General features: G+C 29.2%; 1 protein-coding gene across 1 annotated transcript; it reads right to left on the reverse strand.

Annotated features, from left to right (window-relative positions):
* Nucleotides 1-9,202: 9,202 nt before the first annotated feature.
* Nucleotides 9,203-10,265, reverse strand: LOC8262694 (cysteine-rich repeat secretory protein 55). The gene has a single exon (XM_002526751.4). The coding sequence runs from the start codon at nucleotides 10,204-10,206 to the stop codon at nucleotides 9,424-9,426; it is 783 nt and encodes a 260-aa protein (XP_002526797.1). The 5' UTR covers nucleotides 10,207-10,265; the 3' UTR covers nucleotides 9,203-9,423.
* Nucleotides 10,266-24,935: the final 14,670 nt, after the last annotated feature.

Consider the following 24,935-nt stretch of genomic DNA (forward strand, 5'->3'; position numbering starts at 1 on the left):
TCATTTATGATAAAATAGACTACCTCTATTTCAATGCATAAAATAGAGTAGAAGAATTATTAGGCATTAAGCTTATATTTAATATTGTAATCAAATTTTTATTATTATTACTAACTTTGGGTCTTGAATTCACATTAATCTATATAATATTTAGGTGAATATAAAGTTTTTATTTTTTTATTTTATTATACCTAATTTTACTTTTTTAGTTTTTAATCAATAAAATTTATAATTTTCCTTTTCCAAATTAAAATTTATAATTGATATATTTTCTCAAGTGAATTTTAATAATTAATATATGTGAATTTCAATATTTAAACTCGATATTATTGACATAATGAAAGAAATAATAATTAAACTCAAAATTTTTTAACACTTTACTATTATAAAATATTATAATGTTTAAAATAGAATTAGTTTCCTTACATGTTTTTAGATATGCAAACACGTTTGTAGTTCAAAGCTGATTGAACATAATCTTAATTCAAATTGGAATATAACTCATAAAATGTAATGATGTATATGGTATTTTAGTCAAATTATCCTAATTTAAGTGGAAGTAAAAAATACTCATAAATGAGTTTTAGCCATATAAAACTAATTGAAATACTTATATCATGTAGAAACTTTGATTCAATATCAATCTTATTGAATTACTCAATTATAATGACTTTTATAGATTCTTTTACAAGACTTCTTTTACAATACAAACTTAGGAAGAAAAATAAATATTCTTAAAAGATAAAAACATATATATAAAGAGATAAATATAAGAGATATATAAATATATATATATATATATATATATATATATTTATATTGTTTAGAAGATAAATAAAAGATTAAATTTTCTATACTCCCTCTCAAGTTGGTGCATAGAAATTTTGCATGCGCAACTTGTCTAATACTCGGTGAAATTTTCTAACTAGTATTGCTTTGGTAAAAAATATCGGTGAGTTGATCTTCGATTACCTTGGCTTCTAAATGTTCCTTAACAAAATGTATATCTATCTCCATATATTTTGTTCGATCGTGATGAACTGGATTATGAGCTATATCACATACAACTTTGCCATCACAATATAGTTTTCATGGACTAATATGTGTGACTCAAAGTTCATGCAACAAATTCTTGATTCAAAGTAACTCACAAACACCTTTAACCATCCTTTTTGTATTTGGTTTCTAGACTTGACCGAGCTACAACACTTTACTTCTTATTCCTTCATGTAACAAGATTTCCTCCAACAAAGATTAAGTAAATTGGTGTTGATCGCCTATCACCAATATGACCATCCCAATCTGCATCATTATAGCCTTTAACATATAAAATTGTCTCTATGGTGAACATGGTGCCTTTCTCTGGAGAGAATTTTAAGTACTATAAGACACGAAGAACAACTTTCATATGTTCTTTACTTGGAGAGTGCATGTATTAGCTCACTATACTAAGCGAGTATGCCAAATTTGGTCTATTATGTGCAAGATATATTAATAGACCTACTAATCTCTGATATCTTCCTTTATTTGTTGGAACTTGATAAGGAAACATGCCGAGTTTAGTATGTTCACTAGCAGGGGTATCTACTGATTTGCATGCTAGCGCACCATTTTCCTTTAGCAAGTCCAAAGTATACTTCCATTCAGACAAGAATTTACCTTGCCTAAATTTTAGTACCTTAATCCCTAAGAAATACTTAAGATCACCAAGGTCTTTTATTTCAAACTTTTAGAAATATAATTTTGTAAGACTATCCTCTCATCTATATTATCTCCTGTTACAATCATATCATCCACATTTATTGTAAGAATAGTTATTTTTCCTTGTGCTTTATAAAGAGATATGATCGAAACTACTTTGTTTATAACTAAAGGTCTCCATTGAACTTATAAATCTTCCAAACCAAGCTCTCAAAGATTGTTCTAGTCCATACAAGGACTTCTTTAGCTTACAAACTTTTTGACTTCCTACAACCTAAAGTCTACATCTTGGAGGCAGCTCCATGTATATTTTAGAGATCGCCATGAAGAAAAATATTTCTTACATCAAATTGATCCAGAGACCATTTTAAATTTACAACTAAGGACATGACAATCTTGATAGTGTTTATCTTGGCCACTAGTGCAAACGTCGCTGCATATTCCACCCTATACATTTGACTATATCCTTTTGCAATTAGCTGAGCTTTGTATCTCCCCACACTTTTATCTGCCTTGTATATAATGGTATAGATCCACCTACATCCAACAATAATTTATTCAGTACCAAATATATTTTAAGCCATTAGATTTGTTGGATTTAATCACAACTGTTGAATGAAAATCTCAATAAGATAATAGATTACTTTTTTAATGATTACATGCAATATAAGTGTAAAATTCAGTAATATTTATATTTTGTTCTATCGATTATACAAGTTTTTAAGAAAAAGTTAATAATTTTAATTTTATTAAAGGTAAAATCTTTATGATATCGGTGTCATGTGACACCAAATAATAACCCAACATAGTAAATCTACAACCTTCCAAGTTCCATTTTTTTAAAGAGACTTCATTTCTTCGTCCATTGCTTCTTTCTACCTCAGGCTTTTTTATGGCGTCCTACACACTGTTAGGTAAATATATATAAGATAATTGATTTGAAAATAATTCACATACATTTGACAACCTATAGTAAAACACATAGTTATTTATTGGATATTTAGGTCCAAAGTTCATCATGGGTTCATAACTTGATTTAAAAATTCCTCGGATAGTTTTGTTAGGGAGTATTCTAAGAGAGAGGTTCATGATTTACCTAAGGTTCAGTTCGAGATGAGTCATCAAGTAAATGTTACATTAATTGTGGTGCTTCCAGCTTAGCTTTATTACCTTGACCCTGAATATCAAGCTAATAATGCTCGATTGATTTAAGATCAGGAGAATAATGCTCGGGTTATTCTTGTTGATTTTGTTTGAATAGGTTAGGATTTTCCATTGCAAGGTCAAGTTGTGGTTCAATTGGAAGGTCATGTTGTGTTTGCTCAGGATTAGGATTAGAATAATGGCTAAGGTCGGGATGTGGTTGTGTTTGAAGGTCGAGTTGTAGAGTCTGCAAGTTAATATTTCTCTCCTCCTAACTTGTAGTGGGTATAGTAGGAAAACACATATGATGTTCTTAGAATTGGACATCCATACTGATATACATTTGTTGAGTTAGAGGGTGATAACACTTATATCCTTTCTGATGAAGACCATAACCAATAAAGATACGCTGAATAGCACGAGGTTAAAGTTTATGGCGAGTATGGTAAGGTAGCTAAAAAAAGGCAGTACATCCATAAACTTTGGGAGGTAAGTTTGGTAGTGACGATGAGGTCAGACTTTTATTTAATGTATCGATTGTGGTAGTCTAAAGTACAAGATGAAATATGGTTTATGAGGTAAGAGGCTGAGGATAAAAGTTTTTTCCAATATTTGAGTGGCATATTGGCTTCAAATAGTATAGCTCGGATCATTTTCAAGAGATGACGATTTTTTCTTTCTATAATCCTATTTGTTAAGGAGAATAAGGACTTGTAGTTTGATGGATTATATTATGTAGTTGGAGGAACTATGTAAGTTTATAATTAATGAATTCGCCTCCATAATCTGTCTGAAGTTCTTAAACTGAAGTTTTAAACTGAATTTGCACCATTAAATAAAATTTCTTGAATAATGAGCAAACATTCTACTTACTTTTCATCAAGCATATCCATGTCATACAATTATAATCATCAATAAAAGACATAAATCACTGAGCTTCATTTAAGGTCGGCAACTTTGTAGGTCCCAAACATCATAATATATAATTATAAATGGTGCTGAACTCTTAAGCTTATTGGAAAAGACACGATGGCTTTTTACCAGTTCACAAATTTCATATTTCAAATTCAAAGTAGATATTTTTGAAAAAAAATAATTTAAATATCCAAATGATGTATGTTTAAGGCACTTATTACCATAATCAAATATTATTTTCTATACTCGAAGATATCAAACTACTATTGCCTGACCTTGACTCAATCAAGGCACTTAAGCTAGATGGTGCAAGGCCAAGATAATAGAGCTTCCCTTTTCTAGTACCAAAACCAATCATCCTTTTTATCTTGATGTCCTTAAAAATACAATAGTTAGGCCAATAAGTAACTACATAATTCAAAAAAGAGGTTAGTTGAGATACAAACACTAAATTGAAATTTAGAGGTGGAACAATAAGGATAGATTCTAAATTTAGGTTATTAAGAGAAAATGAACCTTTACCAATAAGACTAGCTTTTGTACTATTGGCCGTAGAGACAACATATTGTTTGGATAGTTTTAGCTCAATAAGATTTTTAAAAGAGTATGATTAGTTGATCTAGAATCAATAATCTATGTTAATGACCTAACAATAGCAGAATTGCAAAAAATCTACCTGGTGGTTTTGAAGATATATGTAAGATAGCAACATCTAGCGAGGAAGTTTGTTCGACTACAACTGTTGATATTGATGCAATTTTAGACTTTCTTTTCAAAGCTTTAAAAGGATCCCACCATTCAGAATATCTAATGCAGTCATAACATCGGTTTTGAGTGTCTTGTTGCACCACAATAGTATGTTGTTTTGTTGAATTGGTTTGTTTATTACGAATATCAAAGCTCTGAGTTATTTCTTTTGGCGAGCAATGCAGTTGCCTCTGAGGAAATTTGTTCGCCAATTAAGAGTTTTTTTTTTCTAATTTGCTTCTTGGCAAACATATGCATATGTTCGTTCAAGATCTAAACTCGGATCCATATGAAAATTTTTCCTTCACACTACTTGTTCAAACTCCGCATCAAGTCCATTAAAAGATATGTGAATTCTCAATTTTCCACAGCTATTTTATACATAGTAACATCATCAGGATCTTTTATTTTTACTTTATCCCAATGATCAAGTTCTTGGAATATTTCAATCAACTCATCATAATAAGTCGAAAGAGATCTGCCAGACTGTCGACTTAGGAAAGCTCAACAAAGATTTGGATTTCATCTCATCCATTATAGAATCCTTTTGCAAGAGCATTCCAGATTTCACAGGCTGTTCGAACATAAAGATATCTTCTCCTGATCTCTAGTGTCATTGATGTAAGCAATTGGCTTTTAACTTTTTAATTTTCAACAATACCATTTAGAATAAGAAGGTTCGGTTGATTCGGTTTGAGGAGAATCTCTAATAATATAATACAATTTTTTATGCCTAATGATATGCATCTCCATAACTTGATATCAGGTGTCATATAATTAGTTTCGATAAAGGTTATTCCAGCTTTAAAGCCATAATCTTCAGAGGAAACATAGATACTTTGTAATGATGGTACAATGTTTGATTTGGTGCAAGTTTTGGATGAAAAAGAAGATATATTTTTACAATGAAAGAATTTATGCAATCCGCTGTGCTACCATGTAAAAAACTTAGTTCAATATTCAATTTTATTGAATTACTCAATTACAAAGACTTATATAGACTCCTTTGTAAGACTCATTTTATAATACAAATTATAAAAAAAAAATTTAAATAGAATTATTGATCCATTTCTATATAATTATATTTTTATATCACTTATATTATTTTCATTACTCATAATTTATTATACTAATTCTTTTTTCCTCTTATTCTCTTTTAAACACACATAAAATCTAAAAAGAATCGTTATATAAAATAAAAATTGTAGAAAAAAAAAACAAAATTCTTTCCAGCTAATACACCGGCACATATCAAGAGCGGATGAATATGAAGGCAGATTTTAAAGATAAGGTGAACGGTCAGTGCAGCGAAGAAGCGGCCATAAAGCTAAGAATATTGGGGGACAGATCAAGTCATATTCCACCGCCTGAACCATTATGAAGCAGAGATGAGAGGCCTCTTCTTCTTAATTACAATTCTGATATTATTTTCTTATTATTAGACTCTCCTGACGTCCTGCGTATATGAAGGCAAGTCTGTTTATTACATAGATCCATAAATCAAGCTGATGCTCTTCCCTTACTTTTTAATTGTTTTGTGGTTTTTCAAATGAAGATACTGCGGTTAGTGGACTTGATCTTTGGCTTCCTTAATTGCTATCTGTTTGTCACCAAGTGCGTAGACCCAATGACTTTTAGTTAATGCTCGTCTGCTTCTTCTGATGCACTACTCAGTTATCCATCCAGGAAAAAGGTAGAAGAATTTTGAAGAAGTGCCCAGTTTACTATCAAGTTGAAACACTTTATTATTATTATTATTATTATTATTCCATGACAAAAAAAAGAGGCACCATTTTAATAAATTTTAATGAGTTAATTGGTTACGATGACTCGTTTACACTACAAAATAAAAAAAAATAAAAATATTATCTGCATAATTTGACCATAAATCGTGGAGATTTCATAAATTAAATACCAAGATTTATTTTGAAACCTTAAGTTATGGTAATTATTAAAATTATGCTAACAAACATAATAAAATATAGACCATCTGGGGGCCTCCTTCGGGATTATTCTGGAAAATGGATCAATGGTGAATGTGCCTTAGCTGGATTGTTATATAATGTAATCGGAAACATAAAAACTATTTAAGATTAAAGTTTAAAGTACGCGTGTATTGTTAGAAATAAAATTTGATAATGTATTTTAATAAATTATGAAATTAGACTTTACTTGGTTATACATCAATTGATATTTTATATTATTAAATGACCAATAAATAAAAAAATAAATAAAAATTAACATTACAAATTTAAATATATTATAAAATAGATAAAGCAATATATTATAAATATTATTTGTCATGTCTTATTTCTTAATTTTATATTATATTATTATTAAAGTAATTTATTATATCTTTTATTTTAATTTTTAAAATTTACTGTATTTTATATTACTATTTTACTATAACTCTAAATTTATTTTTTAAGATTGTATTAATACTTTTATAAGAAAAATATTATATATTAAAATAATAAAAATTTAATGAACGTAATTAAGAGTAAACATGAAAAGAATAATTTTATGTTTCTAAAAGAATAAAAATTATTTACATATTTTTTTCTCAAGACATCAATATTATGATTTATATAAAATGACAGTAGATTCATATATTGTAAGTTATAGATTCATCACATGTATATCCGAGGTTTATAATTACAGCCTAAAAATTATAAATTAAAAATCAGACTCATATGTTAAGAATAAATCTATCAGTAAAAATTAATGAATATTACACTAATAATAGATGAATGTACAATTTATAAGTAATGAATCTAAAACTTGATATTAATAATATATCAATATACAATTTATAAATAATGAACCTAAAGTTTATATTTAATGAATCTGACACTAATAATAAATGAATATACATTTTATAAGTAATAAATAACAGATTCATAAGTAAACGTTAATAAATATATACTTCATATTTAATAAGCTTAATACTAATAATAAATGAATATACACTTTAAAAGTAATAAATATACTGTTTGTGTATAAAAAAATTAATATTCATAGATTAAAAAATTAACAGGTTCATTAAATATACTATACATATTAATATTTATAAAAGAGTCATTTAATCTCAATTAGCTATTTGTTCCCTATAATTAAGCTTATTAAATATTTTCTTAACCTAAATAAAATACTAAAAAGAACATTAATTAGTATAAATATACATTTTATACGCAATGAATCTAAAATTCATATTTATTGAATTTGACATTAATAATAAATGAATATACACTTTATAAGTAATGAATATATATACATAAAACAAATCAATATTCATAAATTAAAAAGTAATAGGTTCATTATCTATAAAATACAAGTTCAACAAATATACACTTAAGATTCATTTAATATAGTATACGTATTAATATATACAGAAGAGTCATTTAGTCTTAATTAGCTATTTATTTCTTATAATTAAACTTATTAAATACTTTCCTAATCTAAATAAAATACTAAAAAAAGTTAATTAAAATGGAATCAAGAGAGTAACTATTAATAATATTTTAAATAAAAAGATATTAAATATGTAATAAGAATAAAATTATTTTTAAAATTTAATACCTAATAAAATTATTAATTTACTAAATATCAAATATAAATATGAATTTTATAATCAATTAATTTGTAACATAACTATGTTATTATCTAAAAAGTTAAAAAGAAAGGAAAAGAAAAGAAATTATATACGGTTAAAGAAATAATCAAATAAAGTCTTTAAAAATAAATATTATGCACTTAAAATGACTCAGATTTACATACTGCGTGAGCTTGGATCCGTGATTCAATTTACAGCCTTAGTTGAGCTTTTGGGGCTTTATCAGAGGTTGATTCTCACTAAGAGAATGGGGTATTGACAGGTGGTTAGTTGAGATTGACCCTCAATTGGTGGATGAGTGGGTCTCAAAGAGTAACAGATGTCGAGGCACTTACGCTAATCTTGATGGTAGTTTGGAGTGTTCAGGTATATGTTACGTGCACTAGAAAAAACCAGAGCTGCAGATATTCTTAGTAACCTGGCCTTGAAGTATGACAGAGGTGTGCATTACTCTAATCATCCTCCTGCTGCTGTGTGTCGTGTTTCCAGGAAGAGTAGTTAGTGGGGATCTCTTGGGTGAGGAGAATTCCTACTTAGTTCCTGGGCGTGGCTCTCCTTGGTACCATAAAAAAACAAAAAGCAAAAAAAAGAAAAGGAAAAACCAAGTTGGAAGTGGAAATAAATTCTAACCTTTTACATCCCTCCTAATTGGAAGTGAAGATAATTCTCAAACCATTTCATCCCTCAACCATTATGGCTACCTTGGATATCATTTTCTACATTCTAAATTTCAGTAAACAACTATTGTTATACAGCTTTATGAAGTGGGGTTCAGTCCCACACCCATGGATAGCTCAAATTGTGCAATCATGACATGCACGAATAACTGTAATGTTTTCTGAGCGGAGGAGAAAGAGCAAATACAAGAGTAAAATACCTGTAACTCTAGCTTCATAATAAAGCATATTGCTACGTATTGCTTATTGACAAAATAAGCAAATATATAGTGCTTTTACAATGACTAAACTAAAGTAACTAACACAAATTAGCCTACTAAACAAAGCAATCTAGCATACTGAACAAGATAGTGTTACACATGCATTGGCTTAACCTAAACCACACATGCTTATCCTAGTCATACTCTTAACCAAAAATAAGTTATTTCATTAGAACAAGTAATCTTCATGCACCGTATGGGACAATGCACATAAGAAACAAGAGTAAACTCTCATTTTTGTGACAGTCCAAGTGCCATTACACACTTAAAAATAACACTAAGCATATAATTAGTACTGTTGATAGCTCAATTTTATTTCTCACAGAAGAATTTTTATGCTTGATACAACAGACTGGTGCTTGCAAATCTATGCATGAACCGTTACAGCATTTGTAGTATCAACTGATGACGTTGAAGGGTTGCTTGAATCGAAAGGGAAGAAAAATGGGTAGAGCTCGTACCGAACGTAACAGTTAGTATATATTGCCCGGCAACCTTTCCTGTTGCTGCAGTATTTTGGGAAATTGCCAACTGCGATGGCTACACACTGAGCACAATCTATTGCAGCAAGATCCCTTGTGCATTGCGCCAAAGCATAAAGTGTAGTAAATGGGGACAGTTTAGTTTCACCTTTGCCAAGTCCTTGATTCTTTGGAACAACAGCTTCTGATCTAATCTTATCTATCAAAGCACCTAGTTTTCTGTTGAAATCTTCAGGACGTGGGTCTGTAACATTCTCAACATTGAAGTAGACAATCGCATAAGAAGTGTCAAGCTTTCCAATGAAATTCTCCTTGTTATACCTTAACAAACAAAAGTCATACCAAATTCTTGCATCAACTTTGGCAGGACAGCGTCGGCGGGTTTCTTTGGCCGCGTTTTCCAGGCAATCGGAGCAGTCTCTGCTGCTCACATCACCCCTGCATTGTGCCAGGCCATACACTTTATCCCTGCCATTGCCGAAGGAGGTAGCACTGTAACCTGAAGTGGAAGCTTCTGAAACTAAGTCTGAGAGTAAGTAATCGATATTGACTGATACAGCTCTGCTGCTGCTAGCTCCTCCATTGCATAGGTTGCCTAAAGGGTCAGCAGCATCGCAAGTGTACAGAAATGATACAAGAAGAAGAATAGTGAAGTAGACTGGTGCCATAGTTTGGTTTCTAATTACAACTCCATTGCTGAAACCTGAAGGTTCTTAATTATTATCCTTGGTGTAGAATTATTCATAGCTGATATTGCTGACTTATTGGCTTAATAAAGAAAATCAAAGGTAGCAAGTGGAAGAAATTAATACTTCATGCTTCTAGAAAGTCTTTGTTTTCTTTCGGTGGTGGAATGTTTATATATTCCAATGTTGAATTACATAATTCTCTTAAAATTAAATTATCCTCATTCAATACTATTAATTTTTAGAATATTATTGTTGTTGTTATTATTATTCAAATCCCATTAGACATAAAGCGTCTTTCTAATGCTAAAACAAAAACAGATAAATTATAAGCGTAATATTTAATTTTTTTATATTATTTCAAAATGAATTATTATTTTTTATTTAATTGAATGTCTGAATTGGTTGATTTATATTTAACATAATATGTTTTATAAATTTTATAAATTAAAGTAAGGATAATTACTATTTGTTGTCTGTAATCTTTTCATATTATACTAGTTATTCAATATTTAATTTTTATACAAAAATTAATTTTAAATATTTCTATAAAAATAATTAACTAGTATTTTTTAATTACTCTAATTTATAACATAATTAAATTATTGTAAAATATAAATATTTTAAAAATTATATTTTTATCTTTCTATTTTATTATTTTATACCAAAAACTCATTACGTCAAATAATTGTTAACTATGTTTAGTTTTATACTATTTTCTTTATAACTTTTAGTGTAATATATAAATTATTTTTTATAGTTTGTCTATTATACTAGAATCTTTTTGTCTAATTCCTTTACAAAACTTAATTTTAGTATATGTACAAAAATAATTAACTAGTATTCTTTAATTATCCTAATTTATAGCACAATTAAATCCCATTAAAATATTATATTTATCAAAAGATTAAAAATTCATATAATTTAATATTAAATTATTTTTTATTATTAATTTTGTTAGGCTAGAATTGTATCTCGATAAGAAGTTTGAGGATTAAATGATATTTTTTTATTAATTTAATTCTTTAATTGTATTGATTTTAAAATTGCAAGAGAATTTTAGTACAATAAATAAATATAAAGGGATAATTTTTATATATTATACAAAAATTCAGAGAGCAAATAGTATAAAACTAAACTTAGCTAACGAGTTTAACCGAAACTTTGATAAAATAAAATTTTCAATATAAAATTATAAAATAGATAAATGAAAAATATAAATTTTAAATGTTAAAGGGTAAATGATGTAATATAAGAAATACACAGGAATTATAGAAATTATCTCTTGAAATAGTAATATAAACTCATTTTATATATTGAAAAGACTTAAATATTATTATTCTTTTTCTATTCATTTTATTATTTATTTTTGTTTTCTAGTACATTTTTAAGGACTAGAAGAAAAATGTTGGATTATTTTTTCATTTTAATTTTTTAATAAAGAAAAATTACTTGATATCTTTGTTAGATTTAAAAAAATCATTATCTTTGAAAAAATATCTTTAAAAAAATAAAAACATTATCTTTAGAAAACAATAACTAACATATCTTTCTCTGTTTCTCTTCTTATTATTTTGAGGTGAAATAGCAAAATCTTTTTATTTCTTCTTTAACGATGAATGCAAGGGTAATGAAAGAATTACATGATATAGTATATTTTAAGTGAAAAAATTTTAGTTTTTGTAATGTCTTAAGAAACAAATAAAAACTAGAAATATAGTAAATAAAAAAGGATAAAAAAGGAAAGAAAAAAAAAGGAAATTTAAGATTATATATAAAAGAAAAGGAAAAGGTGCATTTTTATCCTAAAGTTTGGTGCAAGGTATACATTTCTCCTTAAACTATTATAAGGCACAAATATACTCAAAACAAATGTATTTTACTACTTCTAGCCCTTCTTTCAACCCAACATTTAATAGGTACTAACTCTGTTTATAACTAAACATTAAAACTCTTTGTACCAAAAAAAATATAAAAAAAAATTCTTAAAATGATGATTTGTGTCATTTTGTAATTAAAAATGAAATACTCTCTATTTTAATCTCATCTCATATTTTAAAACCTATAGCTATATATACAACCATTGTCACCGGCTATTACCACAGCACCACCATATTAACGGTGGCACATCTAGTCTGCATCACTGACCTACCTTATAGTCACGTACAGAAATAGTAAAGGCCTTACTCCTTCAATATTAAAGAAAAAAAGGTTTTGAACCCTTCTCTACCATTACATTACATAAATAGTAAAAGATTTAGAATTCTATTACAAGTCATTTTTATTTGTATTCATATTATAAGTATGAACCATTGTATTGGTCATGGTAAGATATTGAGTTAAGAAAACATCGAATGGTAGTTGATGTTGTTCTTCTCTAGATTTTTATTTTATTTTTGTCAAAGAAGGAAGTGAAGAGAAAAAAAAAGAGAGACGTATATGGTGTGAATGGTTGACTTGCAGTTGGTTTAATAGTACTACAAGCTATTGGTATCTCAATGAGAAGTTTTATTCTTGATACTTATAGGGATGGAATAAGGTGATTATATTTTAGTCCTAACTTGTTTCTTTTTCCTTTTTTAAATACTATTAAGGTTGCTCCTAATCTATAAATGTTGATTAACTAACCAATGTAATTTGTATGAGCCATTCAGTTCCTTTTTATTTCTTCTTGTTAATTTACCATCATGAGCAATATGAAGGCATATCAAAATTTCAATTAAAAAAAGTCAAGTAATAATGACCTATTTAAGTTAGTTTTAATAATTATTAATTTTCATTCTTTTTCATACATTTAGAGTAATGTCATATAACTTTTTATTAGTTATAAAATGTGCAAATGTTGTTGTTTATGTTTAAGGAAGAATAGGAAGAAAGGGTAGGAGAGCAAAGAACATGCGAAGGGTGAGAAAAAAGACAATGTTATATTTTCTTTTTCTCCTAACACACGTTATGTTTCTTCTTTTATATATGAATGAAAAAGGCGAAAAGAAAGAATATTATTGTTATATAAACTCATTACTAAAGCCACATCACCAATTTTAAATAGACATTTACTTTATTTAATGAATCAAATATAAATAGGGACTAATTGTAATAAAGTACATTGGTTTTGAGTAGTTTGTGGGGTAAATTGCCCAGCTGGTACCAAACCTTTGAACAGTATATCAAATTGATACCAAGACTTTAATTTAAATCAAATTGGTACCAAAATTATAGGAAAGTATATCAATTTAGGGCATATATCAAATTTCCAGCCAAAGGATGCTGACGTGGCAATCTGATGAGGTATATTTCGTTTGATTCTCTCTTCAGCGTGTGCCACGTCAATAAAAATAGCTTACTCAGGCAGCGGGTCCTATTCCCTAAATTCTCCCAAATTAAATCCTAGTTTCCCCTAATTGAACCTTAAAATCCCCAAATTGAACTTTCCTATTGAAGTTAAAGCATCGTTGCACTTTGTTACCCTTAATCTCTCTTTCTCACCTTGTCTTTTCTTCGAAAAACTGAATATCTGTCCTTGAATTTACTTGTTATCGATCATTACCTATGATTTGAGTTGCACATTGTTGACAAGTTATCACACCATATTTCTTGAATGGAGGCAAAGAGAAGAAAGCGATAGGCAGACATTAGGGGAAAAAATGTAGTTATGGCCGTCTTTAGAAATTTCTGCAAGTTTATCCATTATTTTCTGGTACATTTGCACATAACTAGCCCTAACAGCTCTCTAAACTAACTCTTTTAGACCTAATATATTAAACTTTTTTTTGAAATTATTGTGGACATGTCTAACACAAAATCAGTATTCTGCATTGGGAAATACTCTTCAATTGCAGGAATTAAACCCTAATTAAGCATAAAAAAGAATAAACCACCATGAACAATTCAAACATACAGTAGTTCACATAAATGGTAAACTAAATTAAAAAAAGGATTAGAAGCTTGTATCTTATGTCTGTCACTCACAAAGGTCCAGTAGTGACTGTTGTTGAGTTCCAAGTCAACTCCAAGTAAGTCTAGGAACCATTTCTAGTTATCCTTGTTCTCCTTTTAGACAACTGCCCATGCAACTGGATATATACAGTTGTTGGCATCAATTATCACAGCTGTTAGTAGCTGCCCACCATAAATTCCCTTCAACCAGCAACCATCAATTGAGATTAAAGGTCTGTAATACTTGAACCCATCCTTTAGGGTAGCAAAACATACATATAAACCCTTGAACACCTGTTCCTCCAAATGAAGCACAATTTTGGACCCAGGATTACTCCTTAGTAACTGAAGTTTGTAATTATGCAGTTTACCAAATTGCTCTCTTTCATCACCATCTATGAACTTCAGAGCAATGTTCCTATCTCTCTAAGCCTTTAGCCTAGACATATTAACTGCCATATCCTCCTTAACGGTTTGAATAATACCTTGAATTGTCCAACTTGGGTCTCCACATACTTCATGGCAATGTAGTTAGCATTAAAATATCTGTTATAGTGCTCTTTAATGCAACTGTGATCAAACTTTGCAGACTTGATTTGCACAGTGTTTCTATCATCTGTCTTTAAGTAAGCCCAAATAAAAAATCCGCAACCCTTTTTGCACTTTGCTTTATATTTTATTTTGTATTTGGACCAAAAATGACTTAGTTCTTACTCCTTATTGAGCAGTTCTTCACTGCATTTTTTAAACTGCCTAAAAGTACTAAAGAGTATACCAATCTTCAAATTAGGATTGGCCACATTTGTCTCCTCATTGAAAATTGGCCACTTTCTCTTTCTTGAATCAATATTACTGTTATCGGATGAGGAGCATGATCTAAACTCATCATTTGGTGCATAAACAGTCTCATCTGAACCCTTATCACCAACAAATTCTTCATTAACCCTTGTTCTATCCCTTTCTAACTTCATATCAACAAATTTTTGAAATAATTCATCTTCATCTTCATCATGCAAGTCATAATCAGAATCAACAAATTCATTATCTTCATCATCAGCCTCACTTTTAGACTCCTCACTATCATTATCACCATTACCATCCTGTTCAATCTGTACCTCTTCTAAGTTAGTGTCATCACTATTTAGCATTCTCACTTCTTGAGATGATTCAATAACATTATTAATATTATCATCATATGCACAACATTCTCAGTATTTTCATCTTGTTGCATGTTTATCTTATCCCTAGTATAAATATGATCAGTCTTGACTCATCAACACTTAAAGACATCTCAATACTATCATTGTCCTTATCTAAATTTCTCAAACCATCTGTGTCGCTTTTCTTTGGATGCTTCTAAAACATACAAAATGATGTAGGTACCAGACCCAATTCTCTAGCCATTGCATCCATCTCTAATCTTGACATCATATCAGCAGAACAAAAATCTATGCTTCCAAAATCCCTAAGTTTTGGCCTACCTTAGCATCTATTCCAAAACAATGCCATTCAATACTGAAGTACTCTGTATGAGGCACTGCATATATTAAAATGGATAAAACAAATCAATTTTCTATATATTACAGATTTTATAAAATACTTCTACCAATCACTTAATGCAAACACTAAGTTATATTATATATAGAAAATCATTAAGGAAAAGGGTTTCAAAACACCAAACACCAGAAGAAAACACAGAATAGAAGAATGTCCTTTACAAGTTATCAAAAACCAAACAAAACCATCAATATGCAACATATAGAAAAGAAGAATAAAATGCAAGTTGCCAATATTTTAACCGAAGCTAAACTGCTATATAAAATGCAAGTTATATGACTTACAGTACATGGATTGCCTTTCGCTTTCTTCTTTTCGCCTCCATTCAAGAGACATGGTGTGATACCTTATCAACAATATGCAACTCAAATCATAGGTAACAATCGATAACAAGTAAGTTCAATGATAGATATTCAGTTTTTTGAAGAAAAGATGAGGTGAGAATGAGAGATTGAGGGTAACAGTGGGGGTGGCAGTCGTGCAACGACACTTTAGCTTTAATAGGAAAGTTTAATTTGGGGATTTTAGGGTTCAATTAGGATTCAATTTGGGAGAAGTTAGGGAATGGAACCTGCTGGCTGAGTAAGCTATTTTTATTGATGTGGCACACTCTGAGGGGAGAATCAAACGAAATATACCTCCTCAGATTGCTATATTAGCATCCTTTGGCCCGAAATTGGACATCTGCCCTAAATTGATATACTTTCCTGTAGTTTTGGTACCAATTTGATTTAAATTAAAGTTTTGGTATTAATTTGATATACTGGTTTGGTACCAATTGGGCAATTTACCTGTAGTTTGTGCTTAAAAATAGTTTAAGGGTAAATGTGTACCTCACACTAGACATTAGGGGAAAAATGCACATTCTCCTTAAAAAAGAGGGTATTTAAGTCAATACACTGTAAGAAAATCACATAACATAAGCACTTTAATATGTAAAGCCAATTAGAACATCATATTGTATATTTTTTAAGTTATATTTTTAATAATTATAAAATGTATTTATAACTTCTAAGTTGTCTTTACAATATTTTTTTTAAGATTTTGCGAATAGCTATACAATTTTTAAGTTATATAAAGTTAATCTCAGATATTGACACTAGGTGATATTTCATATGCTATATCTCAAATATATTGCTATACATTATTTTTTTATCTTTTCTAAAATTATATATATAATATCAATTACTATTATAATAATAAAAAAATTTATCTTTTCATATTATTCATTCAGTTATGCATGTTTATAAGAGAAATAATTGAAATTATCAATAAACTATTGGATATTTGCCTTATATCCATATATTCATTGTATAACAGAGTAAAATGGTATAAAATATTTGATAATTAAGGGTAAAATGTATAAATGGTACTATAATTATTTTATTGCATGCATTTGGTACCTCAACTCAATAATAATAAAAAAATAGTACCTCAACTAACTAACAATGAATAAATTTATACTTTTTGGTTATTATATATATGATAGCCAAATTCTCTCATTAATTACTATACACCTCTTATTTGAATACAATTAATCCTAGTGAGATGTTGACATTCTTTTAGTTCATCTATCTTAAACTCATACCTTACACTTGCTTTTAAGGGATTGAGATTTTTGGGTTACTGGAATTAATTAAGTACATGCTGGTGGTAATGTGGAAGCTAGAAAAAGAATCTGGCTACTACATTAATATAACATATCTAGAAAGAATAAAGGTACCATCGCCTAATTCATTAATGATGACTTATGGTACTATTTTTGTGATTATTAAGTTGAGGTACCAAATAGATATAAAAAACATAGTTATGGTATAATTTATGTTTTTTTACCAAATAATTGATATTTTGTGGAAGATATTTGAGCTTCTATTAAAATAATTTTTTTTGTATTCAAAATTAAATTTATTATTATATGTTCTTAAATAAAATTTAAGTTAGGAAGAATAAGATTTAAAGAATTACTATTAATTTGTTTAAATTGATATCTGAACCGACCAATTATTTAAGCTTACTCTTGAAGCTAGTCGAATACATATAATATTCAGTTGATTATTTATAGAAACTTGATCGGCTGGTTAGAACATTTAGTTGAGCAATGTTATATACCACCCAAATTTTTTTATCTATTAACAATTTATTTCTTCTCATTTCTTAATTAAGTTATATGATGAAGTTTTATGACTACCAAGAAGGAGAGGAGATGAGAAAAATGAGCTGGTTATTCACAAAAAAAATAATTTAAACTTAAAATTTTTAAGTTATGTTTGGTATGATGTAATGAAATATAACATAATCAATTATATAACGCAATGAAAATTATAATACAATATAATATAATAATCATTTGATTACCGATGATTGATAAAGGCCATTTTATTAGTTGCCTACGGTTTGCTTGCTTGGTTTTGATCTTGATGATTTGGTGTTTTAGATCCAATATAAGGTTATCCTCTTATTTTATCTATATTATTTTATTTAAATTGATGTTAATTTGAAAATGTCAAGGTGCTACCTCTTGTGATTTTGAGCGAATTTTAAAATTCATTTTGGTTTGTATAAATCCTCTTTGGTGGGATTGGTTAAGACTCAAATTAGTGGTGATGTTGTTAACTGTATATATAGAAGAATTAGCTATGATAATTGAATTCATATAGAACCCTTAGACTTTAATGGTGGTGTATGGTTGTTCTGGAAGGCAAATATAGATGATACTACTATTAAAACTCATTCGTAGTTTATCTTATATCGAATTAATTCTCGGATTGATGGTTCTTCGTTGCTTAGTGCAGTGTATATGAGTCCTAATGTTGCTCTATGCAAGTTCCTTTAGAGTCATTTGTCTTGTAAAAAAGCTCACACTTTATCTTTCTTTGTTGGTAGTTGGTGCTTTAATGCGGTGTTGGAGGTTTCAGAAGTTAATAATGCAACTAGCTTCTCTGGTAACACGAGCGCTAAGTTTACAAAGTGGATGTTCTAGGAAAATTAATTGATTTGGGGTTTGCAGGATCTAAATTTACTTAGTGAGAGGTTCTTTAGGCAACCATTTTCAAAGCGCTCGTGTGGATAAAGTTGTTTGTAACATTGGATGAGAAATTTTATTTAGGCAATGGTCATTTATTTACCTCATAAGAACTTTAATCATAGTTCGATTTTGATTTGCTTAAGGCTAGGGACCAGGCTCCTTCTAATCGTCCTTTTTTAGAATAGAGGTGGCTTATTCACTCAAGTGAATTTTGAGAAAGTTATAGAGGCTAATTGGACAAGTGACAAACCAATTGAGCAAGGTGTTATGGATATGGTAGCTAGGGTTGTCCATGAATTGGGTTTGATTTAGTTAAATTTTATATGAATCTAACCCAACCCAACTTTTGGTTGAAAAATAAATCCAACTCAATTACAATAGACAATATCAAAATTAATTATCAAATCAATCCAACCCATATCCATATAAATAAGACGAGTTAGGTCAATTATTGGATTTGGTTGGTTTTAATTTGAATATTTCTTATTGAGTTTTACATTATTTGGGTTATTAACATTAACTCAATGTTTTTACTTATACTTTTATTCTTTAAATAAAAATAGCACATATATGTATATATCAAATTTATATATACATACTTTTCAATAATTTTCCTTATGAATTTCTTTTTTCCTTTTTAATTTGCAAAATATCTAGATTAAACATTGCAATATATTAATATTATCCATTACTAAGAAAATTATAAATCACCATAATATCCAAATTGATATAAACTGCATATCATCAAATACACTTCCTATCATAGTTTGCATTATTAATTTTTTTCTTTAAATACCAAAAATATCGTATTCAAAATAAAACATAACAAAGTACTAAAATCATTCAAAAAGAAAAAATTAATATTTTCTTTAGAAATTAAAAAATGGTAAGATAATATTGATTTCTAAAGATGATATATATATACACTATACTTTTTGGAAAGAAACTGTAACAAATTCATTCAACTAAGCTAGAACCAAGTAATTCTACTATACAGAAAAATATAATTTTTGTTGTAACAATCGAAGTATCATTCACTACAAATCCCTTAGTCACATAGATCAATCAAAACCATTAAACTTGAATATTTCCAAGAAAAATCTAACTTATTGAACCATTGGCTAACTACACAAAAAAACTCAGTAGAAGTAAAGAACAATATATATATATATATATATATATATATTAAGCCAATTAAGACTTAAGTTATTAGTAAGAGTTTCTCAATGAACTGAACTCATTAATTAGTTCTTACATAAATTACATCAGTTAAATAATTTTAGCAATATATTACTAAATAGAATATAGAGAAACTTATATCAGATATGTTCTGAAATTTGATGTTATTCCCTCGTTGCTAGTAAACATAAGCTTTAGAATTCTGAAAAGAAAAGAATATATAAATAATTACAAATATGTAAAAGTTATAAACAATATTTATAATTAACATTCACTTGAGTCAAGTTCTGCAAATGCTTTTACATGATCCATAGCTTTTCGAAGGTCAATGGGATTGCATATGGATCTTAACCAATTTTAGGAGCAAATAAGAACCTCTACTATCAAAGGTGATAAATAGCTCTTAAATGGACTAAGTATATGTCCACTTATGCCCTATGCTAAATGTTGATTGTGATGCAATATGAAAATAGAAATAACTAACAAAAATTTAACTACTTGAGAAAGAATAGGATACCTAGATGAAATATATTTCCACTAACCTAAAACATCAAATTTACCACCAATTTCTTTATAAGTTTTCTTATAAGTACCTTGTTACCTCTTATTCACTCTTCAATCTTTGGGCCCCTTTCTGATGTAGTGGAAGCTTTAATGAAAAAGATATCATGGAAAATCGAAGTTCAACCTTCTATTAGTTTGTTGATTCACAAATGAATACCAAATAAATAGGCATCAAAATTCATTGATTTAAAAAAATACCAAAAATTAGAAAATAAAGCGAAATATATCTCTTAAACAATTTTTATTAATCTCAATAATAATTTGCTATACTAGTTTTACTTACATATATATTTATAAGACTTGTAAAGTAACTTTACCATTTAAAGGTAATAAATAAAAGTAAAACTTATAAACTAAATAACATTAGGGTTGATTATCTCAATAATCTCCATCGGGCCAATCTTCTTTGCCGACAACTTGTTATAATCTCCAGCTAGGAAGCAACCCTTGGTTAGAAATGCCCACACAAAATCACCCACCTTAAACTTCATATGCCTGCATTTTTTATCTACATGTTGATTATACTCAGAATTAGCTAAGGATAAATTCTCGTACACCGCCTTATGAATACCCTGCAAACTATCCACAAAATCTGCGGCTTTGCCATGAATCTTTGTTTTGCTCAGTAAAGCTATTAACTGAAGTGGTCCTCTAGGCTGCATCAAATAAACCACCTGAAAAGGACTGAAACTTATACTGCGGTTAACAACTTGATTATGAGCAAACTTTGCCTCATATAGTTTTTTTTATCCCAACTCTTGACATGTTCTCCAGCTAAATAACGCAATAAGTTGTTATGAGACTTGTTAACAACCTCAGTCTGCCCATCCGTTTGAGGATGATATGCACTACTGAAATTCAACTGTATATTGACCATTTTTCACAAGCTGCGCCAAAAGTGACTAAGAAACCTGGTGTCTTTATAAAAAATAATAGATGTAGGCAAACCATGTAGACAATGCACCTCACGGAAGAGTAATTATGCTACATTAACAACATCTGTAGTTTTCTTACAAGGAATAAAATGGACCATCTTAGAGAAACGATCAATCATAACAAATATGGAATCATTACCTTACTATGTATGTGGTAATCTCAGCACAAAATCCATATTGACATCTACTCAAGGCTGAGAAGGGACTGGTAAAGGCATGTACGGTCCTGTATTAGTAGTTGCCACTTTAGATACTTAGCAAATTCTACATCTCTACATATATTTTTCTACCTCCTTGCGAATACTAGGCCAAAAGTAAGAAGCTTGAACTAGCTACAAGATTCTGTCTTTCCTAAGATGTCATTCACCATGCACCTCTCTAATTATTTGCAAATGCAATCTACAATTTGGAACACAAAGTTGATTCCCTCTAAAAAGATATCCATCATTGCAATAAGAAAGTTGTTTTCTTCTTAGCTCGTATGTCTTGTAAAACTACAGAGAAAGAAGGGTCAATAGCAATGAAAAGAGTCAAACCTAGGTACTTTAACTCTCATTTTAACCAGTAAGCTGCTTTTGCGACTTAAAACATCTGTAACTCTATTAGTGACCCCTACCTTATGTTTTACCACATAAATAAACCTCTCCAAATAAGCAACCCATCATGCATGCCTAGAAGACACCTTATTTTGCCTATGTAAATGCCTCAAAGAATTATGGTCAATATACAAGATGAACTCCCTATGAAATAGATAATGACATCAATGCTTTACAACCTGCACTATTGCATAAGCTCAACATGATAGGTACTATATTTGAGCTTAGTACATGATAGTTTCTCATTGAAAAAGGCCACGGGTCTACTGCATTAACTTAACACTGTCCCAATTCCCACCTTTGAAGCATCTGTATGCAACTCAATGGCTATGAAAAATTCGACAATGCTAAAATTGGCGCAATGGTTAAGCATTCTTTAATTAACTGAAAAGCTGATTCTGCCTCATCTGTCCACTCAAACTTGCTACCCTTCATACAGATAGTGATAGGTGCCATAATACTGTTGAAATAAGGGATGAATCGTCTATAAAAAGATGAAAGACCATAGAAAATCCTCACCTTAATAAAGGTGTTTGGTTTAAGCCACTGCTTCACTACTTCAATTTTAGTTTCATCAACCTGCAATCCTTCTCTAAAAACCATTTACCCTAAAAACAACACTTTAAGAGTCATGAACACACACTTCATTATTGCTACATAAAATTTCTCCTTACAGAGCACACTTAAAACCTTCCTCATATGCTGAAGATGCTCTTCAGGGTTAGCACTATAGATTAAAAATATCATCAAAGTAAACTAAAACAAAGTTGCCAATGAAAGGCCTTAGTAATTGATTCATCACACACATAAATGCACTAGGGTATTAGGTAACCTAAAAGGCATCAGTAACCATTCATACAACCTTTCACATGTTTTAAAAGTTATTTTCCACTCATCTCTAGGCCTAACATGAATTTGATAATACCCACTCTTAAAATCTAGTTTAGTAAACACAGTTGCTTTACTAATCTGATCAAGTAAATCATCCAAGCGGGGAATAGAAAATCTGTACCTAACAGTAATTTTGCTGACAGCTCTGCTATCTACACACATACGCCAAAAGCCATCTTTTTGGTGTTAAGAGAGCTAGTACAACACATGGGCTCATACTTTCTTTGATATGCCCCTTAGCGAGCAGCTCCTCAACTTTGCTATGCAATTCCTCATGCTCTTTAAGACTCATTCTATAATGTGGCCTGTTAGATAAAGCTGCACCTGGTTTCAAATCTATATGATGTTGTATGTCATGCAGAGCTGGTAAACCATATGGTATCTTATAAGGAAATACATCATTAAATTCTATAATCAAGTGAGCTATTGCATCTGGAACTGTTGTAAACTCTGCAAGCTCTTTTCCAATCAACATATAGATTGTCCCAAACTCCTACAAGTCCTTATCAAACTGAGCTAAAAGTAATAGATTAGTGCTAGTCCTTACAGGTGTAGGCTTTTCTATTGGTTTGCTAGGTATTAACACAATTTTGACACCATCAAACATAAAATTGTAAGTATTGGCTCACCCATCATAAACTACTTTTCTTTTATACTGCCACGGTTTTCCTAACAACAAATGGCATGCATCTATAGCCACCATATCACACCAAACAACATCTTTATATTACATACCAATAGAAAATGAAATGAGAGCACGTTTTGAAATTGTTACATCACCATCCTTCTTAAGCCAAGCTAGCTTGTAAGGCTTAGTATGCTTCTCTATCTTAATGTTTAGTTTTTGCGCTATGTCCTCTAAAACTAAATTCTCATAGTTACCTGCATCAATCATAAAATGATAGACCTTACCCAGGATGGTACATGTAGATTGAAAAATATTACTCCTCAACTAGTCATCTTCATCAGTAACTTTTGGTGTCAAGCAGGATCTTTTATCAACTAATATAGTCCCAATATCTCCCTCTATGACCTCTTCGTCAACTACTTCTTCACCATTAAGAATTGGTTGGCTAATAATTATTACATCCTCCTTATCACCATCATATGTGTCAGCAAATAAAACTCTCTTACCAACCTTCTTACATTCAAATTGCATATGTCTAATCTTACCGCACGTAAAGCCTTTTATGGTGCTACCGCTACTGCTAGCCTTTTTATTCAACTGATTTCCAATTGCTTCACGTGTAACACACATGGATTAAATACTAATATTTTAAAAGTTAAAATTTAAGCTGGAGAGATTTATTTTTCTCTTTATCTTGTTGCTATAGAAAAATAAAAAATTAGGGGTTAGCGCAGTTTAGGAGAATTCAGAAATTTAAAAATCTCTACAACCATACTAAATTCTAAAAATTTTGATCGAATTTATCATACCATAGTATAAAAATTCTAGTACTGAACCATACCAATTTTTTAGGATGGTTTAATATGGAAATTTGAGTCTAATAGACGAGACGGTACGGTAACAATGAAAATTCAAAAATGCTCTATTCTTAAATAATTAAAAATATTCTTTTTAGCTTAAATCAATTGGATTGAAGTTAATCTAATATATATATATATATATATATATATATATATATATATATATATATATAATTACATTATACTTATATTCAACAACTACGTAATAGAGAACTTTGTTTCCAATTCACTAAGTTAATAAAAAAGTTATATATTAAACACATTTATGTATTTAATAATTCCAATCCACCAAGTTGAATATTTGCAATACTTCATTATCCAACTAATAAATACATTTCATTTGACCCTTTTAATGCAACATAGTGTTGTTCTATTAAAAGACACATTAATAGTAAGAATTATTTTATAAACATGACTAATATCATATTAGCACTATATACCAAAATAATTTTTTCATTATTAAGATTTAAAAAGGTTTTAGGTTGTACTATATTTTTTAGTAAAATGAATGATGATGATGTAAACTTAGAATTTTGCTAT

This window comes from Ricinus communis, chromosome 6 (genome assembly GCF_019578655.1).
Source record: "Ricinus communis isolate WT05 ecotype wild-type chromosome 6, ASM1957865v1, whole genome shotgun sequence".
NCBI classification, from domain to species: Eukaryota; Viridiplantae; Streptophyta; class Magnoliopsida; order Malpighiales; family Euphorbiaceae; genus Ricinus; species Ricinus communis.